The sequence below is a fragment of the Chiloscyllium plagiosum genome, chromosome 3, assembly GCF_004010195.1.
Source record: "Chiloscyllium plagiosum isolate BGI_BamShark_2017 chromosome 3, ASM401019v2, whole genome shotgun sequence".
Lineage (NCBI taxonomy): Eukaryota > Metazoa > Chordata > Chondrichthyes > Orectolobiformes > Hemiscylliidae > Chiloscyllium > Chiloscyllium plagiosum.
The window spans coordinates 34128286-34147390 of record NC_057712.1 but is presented as its reverse complement, the minus strand read 5'-3'; the positions used below and the strand labels follow the sequence as shown (position 1 = coordinate 34147390).

The following is a 19105-nucleotide window of genomic DNA, read 5'->3' as shown; positions in this document are numbered from 1 at the left end:
AGTGAAGAAGGAGTTTGGTATGCTTTCTTTTATTGGTCAGCGTATTGCATACAGGAGTTGGGAGGTCATGTTGCAGCTATACAGGCCATTGGTTAGGCCATTGTTGGAATATTGAGCGCAATTCTGGTCTCCTTTCTGTTGGAAAGATGTTGTGAAACTTGAAAGGGTTCAGAAAAGATTTACAAGGATGTTGCCAGGGTTGTAGGATTTGAGCTATGGGGAGTGGCTGAACAGGCTGGGGCTGTTTTGCCTGGAGCTTCGGAGGCTGATGCGTGACCTTGTAGAGGTTTACAAAATTATGAGGGACATGGATAGAATAAATAGGCAAAGTCTTTTCCCTGAGCTGGGGGAGTTCCAGAACTAGAGGGCATAGGTTTAGGGTGAGAGGGGAAAGAAATAAGAGACCTAAAGGGCAACCTTTTCACGCAAAGGGTGGTACATGCAAGGAATGATCTGCCAGAGGAAGTAGTGGAGGCTAGTACAATTGCAACATTTAAAAGGCATTTGGATGGGTATATGAATAGGAAGGGTTTGGAGGGATGTGGGCTGAGTGCTGGTAGGTGGGACTAGATTGGGTTGGGATATCTGGTCGGCATGGATGGGTTGTACCGAAGGATCTATTTCCATGCTGTACATTTCTGAGACTCAATGACTACATAACTCCTGCAATGGGACTTGACTTCTTTTCATCCATGACTGCTGCATCTGAAGTAATTTGTTGCAATGCTTCATTGGAAGATGAAAATACAGTTATGTTCAGAACGAGATTGGAATTCTGAACGAATAAGTCATTGAATGGATAGTTTTAATTAGTTTTTTGTCCCCTCAAATGATTACTTATTAAAAATGATCTGGTGATTTTTAGGTTATTTTAGCTGTGCGGATTATGGTGACAGTTGTTACGGCAGACAGTGCACTGTGATTGTGCCCGGCTCCAGTATTTGAAAGTTTCCAAGTTCAGATGTATTCTAATACATTAGTTTAATCCTGTTTCAAAAATATGAAGTAAGTTTCAGATGAGTTAATATATTACTAAATGATGAATTATTATTCATATCAAAGTGGCTGAGCATGCAAGCTAGCATAAGCTAATCAAAGCCATTCATCTGTGAAGGGCACACTATTCCAATATAATCTATTGAGAATGTCATACCTAAGAATATTGCTTATATAGACTTTTAGAATACATTTGATATGACAAAGAACGATATGTTAGCGATAATAAAAGCATAGATTGGAAGTACTTGGAAGTTACCTTGCAACATTGGTTACTGATTTGGAACAGGAGACAGAGTTGGTCTAGGGGTAGTAGACCCTGGCAGAATGAGACTTCACCAGGGGGCTTCCCCGAGGTCCACAGTCGTGTTTCAGCTTTACAATACATGTAACAATGTCTAAACGAATAAAAATTGTATATTTGATTTGAATTCTTTTCTGCACTTTGTATTTAATTATGTTTTTTCTTACTGTTTCAGTCTTATAAATTTGGCATCACTTGAGCTAAGAGAGAATTTACTGACCTTGCTACCAGAGTAAGTGCAATGGAATTTTTGTCTATTTTTGTAATTGTTCACCAATATAAGTGGAAAATTATAAGTGATGCAGATGAAATTAAGTTCCTTGAATTATAATCTAATCTAAAATTATTTGAATTAAAGTTTGTAATTTCTGATTAAATACTTCCAGGATTACTTGAGTCAGGAAATCTCCTGAGTTCATTATCAATAAGAAACTGTTTCCAGTGATTGAATTTGTCATTTTGGATAGTGAGGTTTCTTAGCTCCTGTGCCATTGGTGATCTCTGTTCTATTCCCGTCAGTGTAGAGAGATGGGAAATTTTGGGAAACATATTGTAAAAGTATTTTTAGCTCTTGCCCTCGGCTAGTGAAAACGAGCTTGAATTTGATGGGAGATGGTCTAATTCTGCTTGTAGCTCATGTGCAAAGGGTCTACCCTAGTAAATCACAGGAGGGGTCCAGGTTCAAGTCCTTGTGTCAACTCCTACCTGCAGATGGGGGCTGCACATTGACTGGTACTCTCGTTCACTAATGGGGAAGAGAATTCAGCTATTCTTCTCATTGCAAGTGAAAAGTACTTATGCGGACATCTGACTGGGGGGCAATGTAGGTTATCCATGATGTCTGAGTGAACAGAATTCTGACATGACCATCCAGATACACAAATAGTAACCATGTGGGCAGACACTGAGAAGCTGTTGGTGCCTGTGTGGGTTATGCTATTAATTGAACTGGTGGTGATAGAGAGGCTTCAGGGGCCTCCTAATTGATAGAAAATTCTGCTCCCAAGTAGCTCGACTCTCTCTGGATGGAAAAAAAATCTTCAGGAGCTGTGTGTGTGTGTGTGTGTGTGTCCTAAATTGCCAAGCTTTTAATTTGTACATGTTCATAGTTCTTTCATGCACAGATTTGTGATCCACCATTAGTTGAATAAGTCCAGAAATTGGTTTGTGTGTTTATTGTTAAGAATTTCAAACTGACATGGCTATTTTGCTATATCCTTAAATTTTCATTCTCGTTCCTATTTACGGCAACACAATCGATGCGTCAAAACTACTACTTAAATGTAAGAAGTGTCAACTAAGTTTCAAACTAAATGCCTTTTGTGTGGATAGTGACTTTCAAAGCTACAGTTTTCTGCACCGATAGATACTACATTTTGTTTATGACTGTAAAATGTATAGTGTGACCGTTATCAAGTCCTGTTCAGTGTCTGCCGATGTTAACTGCTGTCACAAACCTTATGGGTAAATGATATAACAATCAAAATGTTGATGCTGAGAAGCCATATTATTTTGCAGATCACTTTCCCTTCTCTGCAAATTGGAAGAATTGGACCTTGGAAACAATGAACTATATACTTTGGTAAGATTTGTTTTAAGCAATGGCAAAATGAAAAATCAGCAAGTCATATGCTATCGGTGTGATTTTTCCTTTCATTCTGAGTAAAGCTTAAGTGAATCATTGTGTTACATACCTATATTGCAGTTAGCAGCAAAGGAAGCGTTCTTACTGCTGATCTCAACGGTTGCAAATGAAGGTCTGACAATCTTTGTGGTAGGAGTTTAACTATGCTCCATGATGGTATAAGTCTGTTGCCAAGTCAAAGGAATGCCTTGGTGTCAGGCAGCAGTGATGTCAGCCAGCCAGTAAACAATAAATTGAAATTTTATCAGACCAAATTCAGAAATTAGAAGCACTTAAAATCCTTTCCTTTTGAATTTATAATTTCGGATGGTGAAATAAAGATATGACTGTATTAAACTTAAGGTAAACAGACTTTTTAAAAATGTTGTTATAACTTTTAAAATCGTTATAAGGCAACTTGATACTTCATAAATATATAGAAAACACTTTCCTTGTTCAATAAAGTTGCTTAGTTGTTGTGTAATTGTGAAGCTAGCAGTTGTGATCTTCCCAAGTGGAGGCTCTCTGCTTAAATTTCCCTCCCTCCTACTTTGCACTTTCCACTTTAGTTCCTCATATGAGCCTCCTATTTTCAGTTTCAATGAATAAGATGACAAGAGAAAAGAACATGAGGGAGTTTCCCATTGTCGACCTGGTAATCTTAAAGGAAATGTAACTTCTTTTCCCAAGTCATGATTTGGAGATGCCAGTGTTGAACAGGGGTGTATAAAGTTAAAAATCACACAACACCAGTTTATAGTCCAACAGGTTTATTTGGAAGCACTAGCTTATGGAACACTGTTCCTTCATCAGTTGGTTGTGGAGTATAAGATCATAAGACACAGAATTTATAGCAAAAGTTTACAGTGTGATGTAACTGAAATTATATGTTGAAAAAGACCTGGATTGTTTGTTAAGTCTCTCATCTGTTAGAATGAACATGTTGGTTTCAGTTCGTTCAAATGTAAATCGCAGAACTTTCTTTTAGAAAGGTTACATTCTCAAGTGAACTTTAACAATTGGTGTCATGTCAGCCCAGATAATGCATTTAAAGTGTGATGTGCCCTGCGTGAGACTGTCTGTGCCACAATGGTCAGATTGATTCTAATCTAAAAGTGGTTTTACAGAATCTTACATGGATTCATGCAGTTTTTGAGAAAAGTAAAATGTAATTCTGCAAGTACAAATTCATTCCACAAACTTATATATTTATGTATTCTTGTGGGTGTGCTTTGGGAGTGGTGGGAGGTGGGTTATGAGTGTCTGTGAGAGAGTGTGTGTGAATGTGAGTGTAAAGGGTATAAGTCTGTGAGAGCGTGCATGTGAGTATGGCAGTGTATGTGTAAGCGTATGAGGGACTGCGTGAGTGTATGGGTCTGTAGGTGTGTGTGTGTGTATGTATGTATATATATATATTTTTTTTATATATATATATATACATATAGTGCAATGGGATCACCTGTAGTGTGACATGAACCCAGGGTCCCGGTTGAGGCCATCCCTATGGGTACCGAACTTAGTTATCAGCCTCTGCTTGGCCACTTTTTGTTGTTGCCAGTCCCGAAGTCTGCCTTGGAGAATGGTCACCAGAAGGTCTGAGGTCCAGTGTCCAGGACTGCTGAACTGTTCTCCGACTGGAGGGAACACTCCTGTCTGTTGATTGTTGTGTGGTGTTTATTCATCCATTGCCATAGCCTCTGCTCGGTCTTGCCTCAGGGCATCCGTGCCAGCATTTCTGGTGATAGACAATGTTGGCTGAGTCACGTGAGTACCTGCCGCATACATGATAGGAGATGTCCCCATGCGTAATGGTAGTCTTTTTCAATATATAATTTCAGTTGCATTGCACTGTTAACTTTTTGCTGTAAATTGTGTCCTCTTCCCAAAGAGGTCTTGGGTCTAAACCTTGAATATGTGGTTCTGCACCCTGGACCCAGAATAGATGTGATCGGGAATTAGCAAAACACCATTTCTGGTGATGAGAATACAAAAATTTATATTAATCTATTATCAATTGCTGTTATGAATATGTTATAATTTTATCATGACATCTACATAGCACATGTCATTGATTTAATACTAAGTGTCATCCCATTCCCTCTTGAGTTGAAGCAAAACGCTCGGAGATGCAGTTGTTTTACCTTCCTTTATTCCAGGCCCCGGAGAGAGAGAGAATGATTGCCCATGTGCACAGAGACAAGAGTTCATGCTCTTCTCTCGAACAACAGCTTCTCAATGAATTATATAGTCATTTCACAGAAAGGAACATCCAGATAAGGCAACTTACGTATTAATTGGGTGACCTTTACAATCAAAGAGTATTGATAGCAGAGAACAAGCCCTTTACTGTTATATATTGGGTGTTCTTAAATTTTAACTGGACTCATACATGAATACCTTTCCCCTTGTTAGTTGACCTTGCATACTGAATGCTTTCAATATTGTTAAATTGCTCTATATAATGACTGCTTTTCCACCTTGTTAACCCATTACCCTTACCTCCAGCACCCCGTTGTCAATGCTAATCTTATCTGATCTGAGTCATGCACAGTGGCACGTCTTGTTTCACAAAACTCAGAACTTAATTCTTTCCCTGCCTGGTTTTACCCTACACACATTCTCATTCTCTCCTTCTGTCATTTCATGATCACCAATGGCATAGGAGCAGACCTGAGTGCTCATTTAATAGTCATTTAAATCCTCAGTAGCTGGGTCACCAAGGCCCGTCCTGTTGGAAAAATTCCCTGCATGAGTCTACCATTCGATGTAAGATGTATTTCAGAACAGCTAATCCCAGGAAGATTCCTATTATAATTACCCCAATGTAAATAACCATGTTAACTAACCAGGCCTTCCACCCTCCGAGCCCCCATTCCCCCCATCTGGCCCATCCCTTACTCTCCTTTGTAGACCTTAATTGTTCATCTATCTTGTGGACATAGCAAGTGACATTAGTGGTGATGTTGTCCCGGCCCGTGATACATTTGTCCTGTACTATAGGGCAAACACCACACTGGTGGGCGAGGAGGTAATCCATTGCACGGTGATTTTGCATGGAGAATAGTCTGAGTTGGTTCAGGTTCTGGATGATGACTTTGAATGCGCCTCGGGCAGCGTTGCCCAACGTGGTAAGTCTGCATGCAAGATAGCTATGGTTGTTGGCAGCCATATTAGCCCCAGAAGCCCCAAGGGAGAAAAAGCCTGCTGCAGTGTAACCAGCTGCCTGTCCTGCAGTAAGGGTGGGAAGGTCTTTATAGGCAGTGCAAAATTCCTCTGAAACATCACATTTCTGGCAGCCATGTGCTGGTTCCCATACCCCAGACAGGGTACAGTCCTGAATGGGGGTAAGTGGACTCTAGGAAGTTTGTGGCCATACTGTTGAAGAAGGAAAAGTAGCCCAGGTCTGTAAAAAGGGTTTCTGAACAGCCCTTATCGTGAGAATAATCATGATTAATCCAGGCAAATGTGGTGCCAGTGGGATACGAGGCTTCCTTAACTCCTCCTCTGGTTTGAGGAAGGACAGACACGTGGTCATCCTTTATAAGGTGTGTACGATTGACTTTTCCACATCTGAATAGAATCAGATCTGTCACAATGGGAGTTTATAGTTTGCATGTCCCAGGCAGGTCCGCGCTTGTGACGGTGGCTGGAGCGGTAAAGGCAAGGAGTTTTTTCGTTGCAGATGAACACATCCGAACATCCCCATCCATGACCATTGAAGCATCTTTCACATTCCAGGTGGTTACTGGGGAGTTTTCCTCCTTGGCCTTGCCACCATATATCTTCTTCCCCCCCCCCCCCCCCCCCACCTCAGCCAATCCCTGTCCATGTGGTCAGAAGGTTTGGGAAGATACATTCAGTCTGCCATGGGGGCCTGTGCAGTTTCGTACCAAAGACTTATTCTTTGGGACTGTGGCAAACTGTTACTGGCCAAAGCGCACTGGTAGTGTAGGCTGCAGTCCTACTGAGGAAAAATAGAGGAGAGTTCACTCCAGTGGGCTGGGGGAAGCAAACAATGGTGCCATCACTGTACAGCTGTAGGTAGACTTGCTAGAAATAATTGACGGCAGTATATTCCTGGATAGTCAGTACAGATTGTTCTGTGTTGGGGAGGGCTATGTGGGACTGAGTCAGGGACATCGTGGGAGGGGATGTACCTTGTAGAGAGGGGGTATCTTCCAGGCCTCCCTGTAGCACTTCCCATCATACAATAGGTGATGGTCTATCCCTTTCAGGGGGTCCCTTCTACAGGTAAAGTCAAATTTGCAGCCCCAATGCCAACACAGAAGTTGCCACAGATTTCTTTGGTCCAGGATCAACTTGAGATTTGTATGGGCAAGCAGTCCATTACAGTAATCGATTTTAGTCACATTCCATATCCCAAACAGATTCCCTTGCTTGTTGGGACAAGCAAAAACGTCTCCCCTGCATAAATGATGGACCTGATTGCCCTGTTTGCAAATCTTGACTCTCCCTTTGGTACCCTGGTTAGAGAGAAGTATACATATCCCCGCTAAACCTATCATAATGCTAATCTCCATTCATGTCCCCATTCCGTCACCGTACTGGAGATGTGTAGAGGCGTGCAGTGTATCAATAGCAAGGCTGACAATACAGAGGAACAAATTAAAGTTTTTTTTTAATCAGTCCTTCTTAGTCTTTTTACTCCTCCTTCTCTTGGTTCGTCATCCACCGTTTACATTCACTCAGGTGAATCCAGCGATCCTTTCCTTTAACCTTCACTGCGGTGGGCGTTTGAAGCAACACTAAGAACGGTCCTTTCCAGCGGGGTCCTAGCTTTAGTCTTTCCCAGTCTTGAATTAAGACCCACTTGCCAGTCTCTACTCCCTCCCAGTCACCGTCTCGATTGGGTGGGGTGGTTTGGTGGTTTCCTTCACTTGTGAGTGGAGAGACTTTAGAGACGTCATTAGCTCTTTGAAATAATGCTGCATTTCACCTCCCATTATATGCAGATCAGTCTGGGGTGGTGGGGCCTGGTTGCCATCCCATGGAGTTCGTGCAGGGCGACCTGATGTTATTTTAACTGCTGAGAGACCGGTATTGGTTTAAGGAGTAATGCGCGTGTGGTACAGGGCGAGGGGCATGACATTTTGCCAATTCAGTCCTGTTTGTAGAGTGAGTTTAGTAAGTTTGTCTTTCAGAATTCCATTTGCACGTTCCACTGTTCCTGCTGCCTTAGGATGATATGCACAATGGAACTGTTGGTCACTGTTGAGGATGATACACAGTCCTTGGTTGGTTTTTCCAACAAAATGAAGAGGGATAGAGAAAAGGTCATGCTGTAAATCAGTGATGGTGAAACAGGAAACCACAGTGGGAACCTGCTCCAAGACGGTCGCAGAGTTAGAAATGGTGGCATGGAGGGGTACAACAATGTCATTCATGGAACAAAGGTCCTGAACGAGACACCAGTCAGGTCTCCCTGGCTTGGGAACACTGAGGATCGGGGTGTTACAAGGCAAAAGGCAAGGGACAAGGACATCTTGTTGCAAGAGGGACTTGTTCAGGGGCGAGACCATCTACTGCTTCCTTTTTAAGGGGATACTGAGAGACACATGGGGGCGTAACATAGTCCTATAGGTGTGTAACAACAGGATCGAATAAGGTTAACCCAATATCTGTCTTGGATATTGCTCAGACCCTTGGGTGGTGGGGAGAGTGGGGCCAGTAGAAGGCTGATGGTGATGGAGGGTTCCATGGCATGAACTTAACGAGGAGTAGTAGAGAATAGTACCCTGCCCCCAGAACCATTGTGGACTACTGCAGAGCGCAGGGTCAGTATTAATCAGGGCATTAAAAACCATGGGCCCCATTTCACTGGCCACAAGGCCGTCCAGTACAAACAGTGTAATATGAGGGCTGATGCCGGGTGACTGGTGCCAAAGGAAACTAAGCACTTTAACAGCAAGTGCAGACCCAACATTGCCGTTAACGAGGGCATAGAATGTGTTGGGGGAGTTTTGCCCTCAGTAATGGGCGAACAGGGCCTTTAATATATCAGAACATCCAGAAGGATCGTATGCAACAGTAATGTGAGGTTGGAATTTTTCACTGGGTGAAGGTACGTCAAGCGGCAGGGAAAAGTCAGAAATATCTAAGGACCACCATTGGGGTGGTCTACGTAACCAAGGGGCGCGATGGTCAGTAATACTAGAAATGCTAATTCCCCCATTCGCACAAGTGACTGATAGAGACATTCTCTGCCATTTGAATCTACCAGCAAGGTTGAGGCCCAGAGAAGGAGTGACTACAAACTGAATACGGAAATTCTGTTGTCTATAGAGGTCAAGGGGAATTCCTGGACGTGGAAGAAAAGACCCAAGAGATGCAGGTTTTTTAATCAGTTAAGGGGAATTGGTACTGTCAGCGAGTTGTGGTCCCCAGCCCTGATCTTGAAAATCCTGTGTGTCCGACCAGGGCGAGGAGGGTGTGTCGGGGGTATCTCAGGACCATTAGGTTATGTGGCACATCCATGGCTGTATGGATTAGCCCACCCTGGGACACAGGGCAGTTTGATAGCCTGTGATGTCATATCGTAGGCCATATAACAGGTCAGTGAACCATTTTGTGCTTAACAGGCACAGGTGGGTTGGAGTCATTCAACTCCAGAAGTACGGGACCAATAATTTCATCGGAGACCTACTTTTTTCTGACCCATCTAGGGCATGAGTATGGATGGATTTACCTATTTCATCAGGGAGACTCTACATTAAGAGTGCATTGAACTGGGCGGAGATGTTACCCGCATTAAAGGAGGTATTGCCAGCATAGATGGCACAAGTGGAACAGAACTTGTTGTAAAAGTCTGGACCGTCTTCATCTTTCTTAGGTGTACAGTTTAGAATTTTAGTTAGATCAATGGGTTTTTGAAGGGTGTGGCGCAGGGTATTTTGGATTGCATCTGTCTGATCATTTTCTCTCGGGACAGCAGCAGCAAAGGCCTCCCGAGTTGCATGGTTGACCAAACACACTTGCTATTTTTCAAGTTCGCCAGAGGCGAGCGTCATGCAACAGAGACTAAAATGATCCTGGGGTGTGACTTGATAGATTTGGATAGCACTCTTGAGATGTTCAATGAAATCTTCAGGTCGGGTCTTCTTGTTTGGGGCGCCATTTATAATTATCCACATTTTCTATGGTTTCCATGGGGTATAGATGGGGATTGTGGGTCTTTGAGCAATGGTGTTAGGGTCTGGACTGGGTACTTGGTGCAGCGGAAACTGTTGGTGTGGTAGTTCAGGTTCTGGGCAGCGGAACCTGCTATTGGGGCGATTAGTCATAGCATTAGTACTCGTAGGCAAGTCAGCATCAGAGTCAGGTTCGGGTGCACTATGCAGGAAATTGAGATCTGGGCACCCTGTCAAATACATTTTTTGTCGAGGTTTTCCAGAAACTGCTCTGGCTTCCACGGAGGAATAGGCTTCAATGTTGATTTACCTTGATTAAAACAACTGCGAGTCCAACAACAGATGGGATCAGCGTATGTGACTGAGGTAATAGCGTTACTGACTTGACTCTCTCAGGCTGGGAGGGGGAGTTTGGGGAAAAGTTATGGGGGCTGTGGCAGAGCTTTGGGGGATCTGGGACTGATTGTAGGGTGGGGGTGAAGGTTTGCCATCGGTGCTGTAGGGGTAGTTAGGGGGCAAACAATTGTCATTGGGATCTTCCCTACTATCCAGAAAGCCTGGAGTCCAGACATGTCCAGTGGCATCTGAGAGACACTTTTCTCACTTTTGTCTTTAGCAGATTTGGGTTTAAGATCATCGATTTCACATAACGCCTTTCAAACCTCCCAATGATGGATTTTCCCTTTATCGTCAATAATAGGAATAGATTTACGTTTAGTGGTGTATTAACTTGGTGGGAGTTTTCATTTATTGGATGGCCACTGTTCTCCAATTAGTAGTTAAATCTTTCCATTTTGGCAAAATATTAGACTTCCGCACCACAGCCTCCACTTTTGAACATTTATCTGGATCCCAATGGCCATTATTAATTTCCCAACAATTTGTTCAGTCGGGCGGTCAATCTACGATAATTTAACTCATCATGACCGATGTTTCCAAATGGGAACGAAAGACCCGATTTATCAAGGGTCTGTCCTAATTGCCTAAAGGTACTTTCACCGTTTCAGATTTAACAAATCGATTCCACTTAAACACTGAAAACTTGAACCTCAAACACCGAGAGCTCGAAGCTCATCTAAACACAGAGAGCTCGAACCTCAGCACAGCACAGAGGACTCTAACTTCAACCAAACTGACCCCAGGGGACTTGGAACCCCAGTACCGCGCAGAGGATTCAAACCTGAATCTCACACCCCCACCCCGATGCAGTGCATAGGACTCAAATCTCAGCCTGCCAGTGTGCTTGTGCAACTGTGTCTCTCGACTGAACTAATTACAGTTTGAGGAATCCTTAGAATAGAGAATGATCAGACGAGTGGACCGTCTCCGGCGCACTGGAATATCGAGAGGGACCAAAGTTTAAAATCTTACCTTGTGGGCCCATCCGTCTCGAGACACCATTGCTCAAGGTGGCCGTTGACACCGTCTGATTGGAACCTATCCATTTGGATCCTGTCGACTGCACCAGTTTTGTCATCCTGTTCTCCTTTCAGTTGAAGCAAAACGCTTGGACACACAGTTGTTTTACCTTCCTTTATTCCAGGCCATGGGGAGAGAGAGAACAGTCGCCCATGTGCACAGAGACATGAGTTCACAGTCTTCTCTTGAACAACAACTTCTCAATGAATTATATAGTCATTTTACAGGGAAGAGCATCCAGATAAGGCAATGTACATATTAATTGGGTGACCGTTACAATCAATGGGTGTTGATAGCTAAGGCCAAGCCCTCTACTGTTCTACAATGAGTGTCCTTAACTTTGTTAACTGGATTCGTACAATGGATACTTTTCCCCTTGTTCGCTGACCTTGCGTACTGAATGCTTTCAATATTGTTAAATGGCTCTACATAATGACTGCTTTTCCACCTTGGGTAACCCATTATCCTTGCCTCCAGCACCCCAATGTTAACGATAAGTTCTTATCTGATCTGAGTCATGCACAGCTGAGCCTCTTGTTTCACAAAACTCAGAACCTAACTCTTTGCTTGCCTGCTTGTACCCGATACACATTCTCATGAGAATTTGAACGTATTGTGCCATTCATCCTGCCTCCAGACATTTAATTACTTAAGCGTTTGGTTTGTATTGTCACAAAATTCTTTTATGGTGACAATGTAGTTGGTGACTGTTGATCTCATTACCACATGTCCTAAATTGAATGATACTAAACTGAATCTTTAGATGAACCTTTCACAGGAGATTATACACGTAAATCATTAAGTTGAAGAAGATTTCTCCACTTATTAGAGGATTGCTTGTGAGTCTCAAAACAAAAGGTAGTATTCAGAAAATTTCAAGCTGTCTTATTTATAATGGGCAAAATATCTTGTCATGCTGCTAAAGTAGCACAACTGAAATAATTTATTTTGGATTGTGAGATAGGGTTTATTTAACTTTTTGCATTTAGTTTTCTTTTAAAAACTTATTTTCAAAGGGCAAAGAAATTTTAAGGAGCACAATCTGCTCAGAGTTATCCATGTATCAGGTTCTTGTAAATTAAACCTCTAAATGTACCTAAGGAGTAAAATAATTGGAAAATCTGTTATTTGTGTACAAAGAAATCTAATGATTGCAAAATGTTTAATTGCCTGTCAGTTAAGTGCCTTGTATCGGTTTGTTATTGACGTTTTTCAAGTTGAGGTCATGATTCTGTCATTCTGTTAAGAAATGAAGCCAACTGTTGAACATTGCTTTAAGGACTTATCACTACTTCAGGCCCTGTTTTCAAATACTTGCCAATAACACTAATTATACTTAAATGACAAATTGCAACATGATCATGTAATGTGTTCTCAAATTAGAACTTGGCTTTGGAATGGTGCAGTCACAATCTGAATAGATCAGAGAAATAAAGCACGCACTGTTTACACAGCATCTTTCACATCCTGGAGACATCTCTAATGAAGAACTTTTCAAGTGCATTGAACAAGATTGCACAAATAGCTATGGGAAATAGACCAGGGTTAGTTTTTCTTCCTATTAGTTGAATGTTGTTCATGACATCAAGAAAACCAAACCCGATCTTCAAAGAATGTTGCCCACTCTTTTATGTGCACCAGATATGATTAATTTGGTATAATTTGGCATCTGAAAGTTGGTATCTCTGATGGTGTATCACTACTTTGGTACTATAGTGAAGTATCTGGACAGACAAGAAAAGATCAATTCTAACTATTGTTTGCTCTGAGCAGACAATGCAGAAAAGATCATTCCTTTGTTTATATGACTGGTATTATGACAATTTTGATGACTACATTTTAAAAAAATGGTTCCATTTGTTAAGAATTTACAAAATGAGACTTGCTCTTACAGCTTGAATGATCAACAGGAAATAGTGGTAAGCTTTCACATCTTTAGTTTCTCCTTTTTTGATCCTTCTGTCCTTGGAACTGACTCAATTTCTCCTTGGAGAGATTTAATGAGATATTAGTGTGTATTGAGCCACAGGAAAAGTTAAGTAGGCAGAAGACATAACTTTGATTAGAGAATCTACAACGTAAATAAACTTCAGTAAAGCATATGCTGTGAAAAAAGATGTACTTTTAACTGTCTGGACCAGATGTGATGTGGAGATGCCAGATGTTTGGAAATAAACCTGTTGACCTATAACCTGATGATATGTGATTTTTAGCTTGGACCAGATGTGTCCAGTTTAGAATCCACAAGAAAATAAGTGAACCTGTGGTAATTGTTTCCAATGATCCTGTAAACACCCCAAGGATTAGAGATGATGAATGTTGTCTTGAAAAATGAATCTGGAAATTTTACACTAATTTCTGCAGCATCTATTGGGTAGAGAGTTTGAGTGTTTTATTAAGGATGCTGTAAAAGCTTACTTGAAGGAAACTAAAGTTGTCAATGACTGACTTGAGTTTAAATGGAAGTTCTAATATTTGCATTTACATCGTGTTGATCTGTCAGTGTTCTGCACCAACAGTGTTTCGTGGAATTAAACAATCTATTTAATAGCATTAGGCCATGCCACAGTAATCTGATGGAGTTCTTTGAGGGAGTAATTGAAGGGGAATTTATATCTACAAAACTTTCTTGGTTTTTTTTTAAGGTGTTTGATAAAATTCCAAGCGAAGAATTTAAAGAAACTTAAAATCGTTTGATGAATGTTCAGTTAATTGGCTGTATTGATACGAGGAAGTAATATCGATAAAAGCTGAGGTTGTTGGTAATTTACAAGAATCCATGGAGGCCTGAACTGGATCATCTGTTCATACCATATGTAAATAGTGAGACTGCTAATCAGAAAATTTACTGACACAAAACTCTGTCCAAGTGATGAATAAAATTATAAAAACAGCATTCAAAACCGCTGTGGCTTAATTAAGTATAAGGCTAAAACTGGTAAATGATCTTAAAATAAAATTTACATTGAAGTACCAATCATGCACAGGAGTGAAAAATGCCCATCATAAGACCAATGAAGGCATTACAATTTCCAGCAAGAGTGATGAAAAGCGATTTGAACTTCCACTTCACAGCTGAATGAATGAAATGACTTCATTTCATATTTTAAATTTTTATAACATCTTAAAAAAAAATTGACTGAACCATTTTCTTCACAGCTTCTGTTGAAATTATAGAAAATGAAGTTCCCTTTTTAAACCTATCATCCATCATGTTCTTCACAGAATTACAGTTCTTTTTGCAAACAGTCCGTAATTACTCCTAGTGTTGAATAAGGACTGCATATCGCTGTTTGCTGCATATTACAGTTAAGTACTTTTTCCAGGCAGTTTTCCATTCAGTTTTTGAGAAGGATTTTAAACTCATCACAAACTGTAAAGTTTGTTCTAATGATTTTTCAGTATCCCCCCCCACTTCACCATCATGACAGATCAGCCTTCTGTAATCCTTAGATGGCTGCACAGTGCACCTGTTCAAATTGAGATAGTCGTTCTCTTGTATCCAGCTGTCAGAAAAGCTTGATAGCTAATTCTCCCTGCTGACCACACAGAGCTGTGATATTCACTGATTTGTAAGGAAGGCTGTAGCCTGATCTCAAAAATGACTTCCTTTTTCCTCCTTCCACTGGCAACGTTAAGTGCACTAACTTTACATTCATATATGTATGCTAATTAGCAATAATTTGAATTTAACTCTCTTTCATCTTAGAAATAAATGGACTATTTACAGCAGAATTATTGCAGCCCAGCATCTTCAACCTTACTTGTTGAGACTTCAGGAGGTTTTGTGTCTAGTGATTAAAATTACAGAGATTGCTATCATTGTCTGTAAGCATGAATGAATTACACCCACTTCTCTGCAACAACAATCAATGCCTTCATTTAATCACTAACACTCAGGTTTACTGTAAGACGACATATGACATAACCTCCTTTGTTTATTCTAAATTTAAAGCTACAGTCCCAAATATAATCTTATAATCTCATAATTGTGAGGAAAATTTATTAAAAGGCAAAGTGTAATTACCACTTAAAATTAAAGAGTTCTAAAAGTGGAGCAAGTATTAAGCTTTGCTTTGAAAGCACACGACCAATGCCCAAATTAGATATTCTCTTTTTAAAAATACTTTTGAGGGGAATGATGGGAGGCAGTTAGGCAAGAGAGGCATCCTGATCTCCATTAACCTCAGAGGAAGATCAATGCTGAGTATATGTATAAATGGTAGTTTCTAAGAGGTCTGCATCGTTTTCTGAGTTCTGATGGACAATGTGGGGACCCCTCATTGACAGTACCATCATTAGGCGGTAAGGATGGACTAGAATATACAAAATTAGTTGGTTTCAAGTGAGCTGCCATACAAAAGTGGAAATGATTAACTCTGTTTAATGAAGATCAAAAAGCAGACCCTAGGGAATGAATCATATAGAGCCTGTGGGAGGTTATGTGGAAGGACAGAGTGTTGATGAACCGAATTAATTTCTTGCTTCCTTTGTATCCTTGTTACCACATGACAAGATGTCACAGTCCCAAAAATTGATAATTGAGTTGACTTGAAGTGAATTATTGAGCAATAAAGCCAGTACTGTTTCACAGATCTTCCACTTAGGCACCTTACAGTCTTTAGGGCTCAGCATTGAATTTGAGGAGAAAGTGAGGTCTGCAGATGCTGGAGATCAAAGTTGAAACTTTATTGCTGGAACAGCACAGCAGGTCAGGCAGCATCCAGGGAACAGGAGATTCGACGTTTTGGGCACAGGCCCTTCTTCAGGAATGAGCAGAGTGTGTTCAGCAGGAGAAGATATCGCTCCGCGAGTAGGCGGCCTGTCTCCCCAATATAGAGGAGGCCACACCGGCTGCAGCGGATGCAGTAGATGATGTGGGTGGAGGTGCAGGTGAATCTGTGGCGGATATGGAAGTTTCCCTTGGGGCCTTGGAGAGAAGTGAGGGGGGAGGTGTGGGCGCAAGTGTTGCACCTCCTGCGGTTGCAAGGGAAGGTGCCGGGAGTGGTGGTTGGGTCGGTGGGGTGTGTGGATCTGACAAGGGAGTCGCGGAGGGAGTGGTCTCTACGGAAAGCTGATAGGGGTGGGGAGGGAAATATATCCTTGGTGCTGGGGTCTGTTTGGAGGTGGCGGAAGTGACGGCGGATGATGCGCTGTACATGGAGATTGGTAGGTGAGGACCAGTGGGGTTCTGTACATGGAGATTGGTGGGGTGGTAGGTGAGGACCAGTGGGGTTCTGTACATGGAGATTGGTGGGGTGGTAGGTGAGGACCAGTGGGGTTCTGTACATGGAGATTGGTGGGGTGGTAGGTGAGGACCAGTGGGGTTCTGTCCTGGTGGCGGTTGGAGGGGCGGGGCTCAAGGGCGGAGGAGCGGGTAGTGGAGGAGATGCGGTGGAGGGCACCGTCGACCGCGTCGGGGGGGAAATTGCGGTCCTTGGAGAAGGAGGCCATCTGTGTTGTACGTGTTTTGAACTGGTCCTCCTGGGAGCAGATGCGGCGGAGACGAAGGAATTGGGAGAATGGGATGGCGTTTTTACAGGGGGCAGGATGGGAGGAGGTGTAGTCCAGGTAGCTGTGGGAGTCGGTTGGTTTGTAGTAGATGTCCGTGTTGATTTGGTCGCCTGAGATAGAAACAGAAAGGTCTAGGAAGGGGAGGGAGGAGTCCGAGACTGTCCAGGTGAATTTGAGGTCGGGGTGGAAGGTGTTAGTGTAGTGGATGAACTGTTCAACCTCCTCGTGGGAGCACGAGGTAGCGCCGATACAGTCATCAATGTAGCGAAGGAAAAGATGGGGGGTGGGGCCAGTGTAGTTGCGGAAGATGGATTGTTCCACATACCCTACGAAGAGGCAGGCATAGCTGAATTTGAATTGAATTTGAATTGAATCAGCATTGAATTTGACCATTTGAGAGCATGAACAAACATTGTTCAAATAGAATTGCATGTAATGCATAATAATTGAAGGGAGCTGAGAAGTAATATTTCAAGGTGCATGTGGTTGTGATTAATCACGCAAGATAGATTGCACATGTCTATAAATCATCTCTCTGTATAGTCAGAATTAAGTAAAAATGTACTCCCTCCTCCCACATAACCTTTGTATGTGAAACGTATCTGCATTGCACAGTTGGCTGGTGTTGGCCATTAGATATAATATGGGTACAGGAATTGCATGCGCAGAATTTAATCAACATTCTGACATTAATCTAGCTTACAAGGGTATAATTTTCAGCAGTTGACATAAAGAGCAATGTTGGGAATGCTTTAGCCGTGGTGTGGATGTGCCAGTGTTGGATTGGGGTGGACAAAGTTTAAAAATCACACAACAACAGGTTATAGTCTAACAGGTTTATTTGGAAGTATAAACTTTCGGAGCGCTGCTCCTTCGTCTGGTAGCTAGTGGAGCAGGATCATAGGACACAGAATGTTTGGCAAAAGATCATAGTTACCTGATGAAGGAGCAGCGCTCTGAAAGCTTGTATTTCCAAAAAAACCTGATAGACTATAACCTGGTGTTGTGTGATTTGTAACTGGCAACTCTTTAGATCAGTGGACAGTTGAAATCTAGGTACGTTCTTTGGGAGTTAATGTTTTGGTGAATTTAGGGCCTTTACACAATTAGTACTGAGTACAGATGATGCATTTTTATTTTCTTCCCTCTTCCATGCTTAAGGTATTTATCTTGCATGATATGCTCACGCACCATTCCTTAACACAGCACAGGTTCTGATGCCAAGATGGGTGAGTTTCAGATAATATAATAGTACTTTCAATTTCCATATTCCAAATATTTCATTTGACAGTCGATTAATCTTTGATTAAATAATAATGTGAAATTAGAGTTTTTCTTTTGTTTTACTATGCAAGGTATGATGATTTGGAAAGGACTGCTTGAAAGGACTGTGGAAACTCTAACAGCTTGCAAAAGGAAGTTGAATAAGTAATTGAGGGGAGAAATTTTGCATGAGTGGGAAAGGTTCAGGGGACAAGATATTTGGATAGCTTTTTAAAAGAGCCCAAAAGACATGATATGCAGAAGTAAATCCTCCTGTGCTATTACATGAAGTAAGTGCTGCTTAATGAATCCCCATAAAATGTACAAGTCTTCATTACTGATGAAAAAATCGCTTCCTGCTTATGGATTATAATTCCACTCTTTCCTTTCTCTATTTGCTACGTTTTATGTTAAGGTTCTTGAATACCTGGAAAGTAAGTTGCTTTTTCCTTTATGAATTGCCATTAGTTTGGTAAGAAATTGCTCATATGATACTTTTTTTCATTCTAATTGCAATTAGTTGGCAATATATGAACAAAAACTGGTCATTGATAATATTGAGTTTTCTTGTTCATTTTTAATCCCAATTTCCTGTTCTTTTTGCCTTTTGCTTGTTGTTTGATGTGGAAAAAAGTCCCAAGGCATCAGAAAATTCATTGTCAAACTAACAAAAAAAATTGTGGGATGATGACAAGGTTGGACAAAAAAATGAGTTCATTTCAAGGATGATGTAATAAGGCTTAGAAAAGGAACTCCAGGTTTTAGTGCTTAGATACATATATTCGGTCAACAGGATGAGGAGTTAGTAAGGATTTCGAGGACTGTAAGGTTCTGGGA

General features: G+C 41.5%; 1 protein-coding gene across 5 annotated transcripts in view; it reads left to right on the top strand.

The window, feature by feature from the left end:
* Nucleotides 1-19105, top strand: part of lrrc1 (leucine rich repeat containing 1) — a 256326-nt gene that overhangs the window by 86254 nt on the left and 150967 nt on the right. For all 5 annotated transcript variants that reach the window (XM_043679472.1, XM_043679482.1, XM_043679464.1 and 2 more), the window contains exons 5-6: nt 1476-1532; nt 2819-2882. In XM_043679472.1, coding sequence (XP_043535407.1) covers nt 1476-1532; nt 2819-2882 — 121 coding nt within the window. The remainder of the gene's footprint in view (nt 1-1475; nt 1533-2818; nt 2883-19105) is intronic.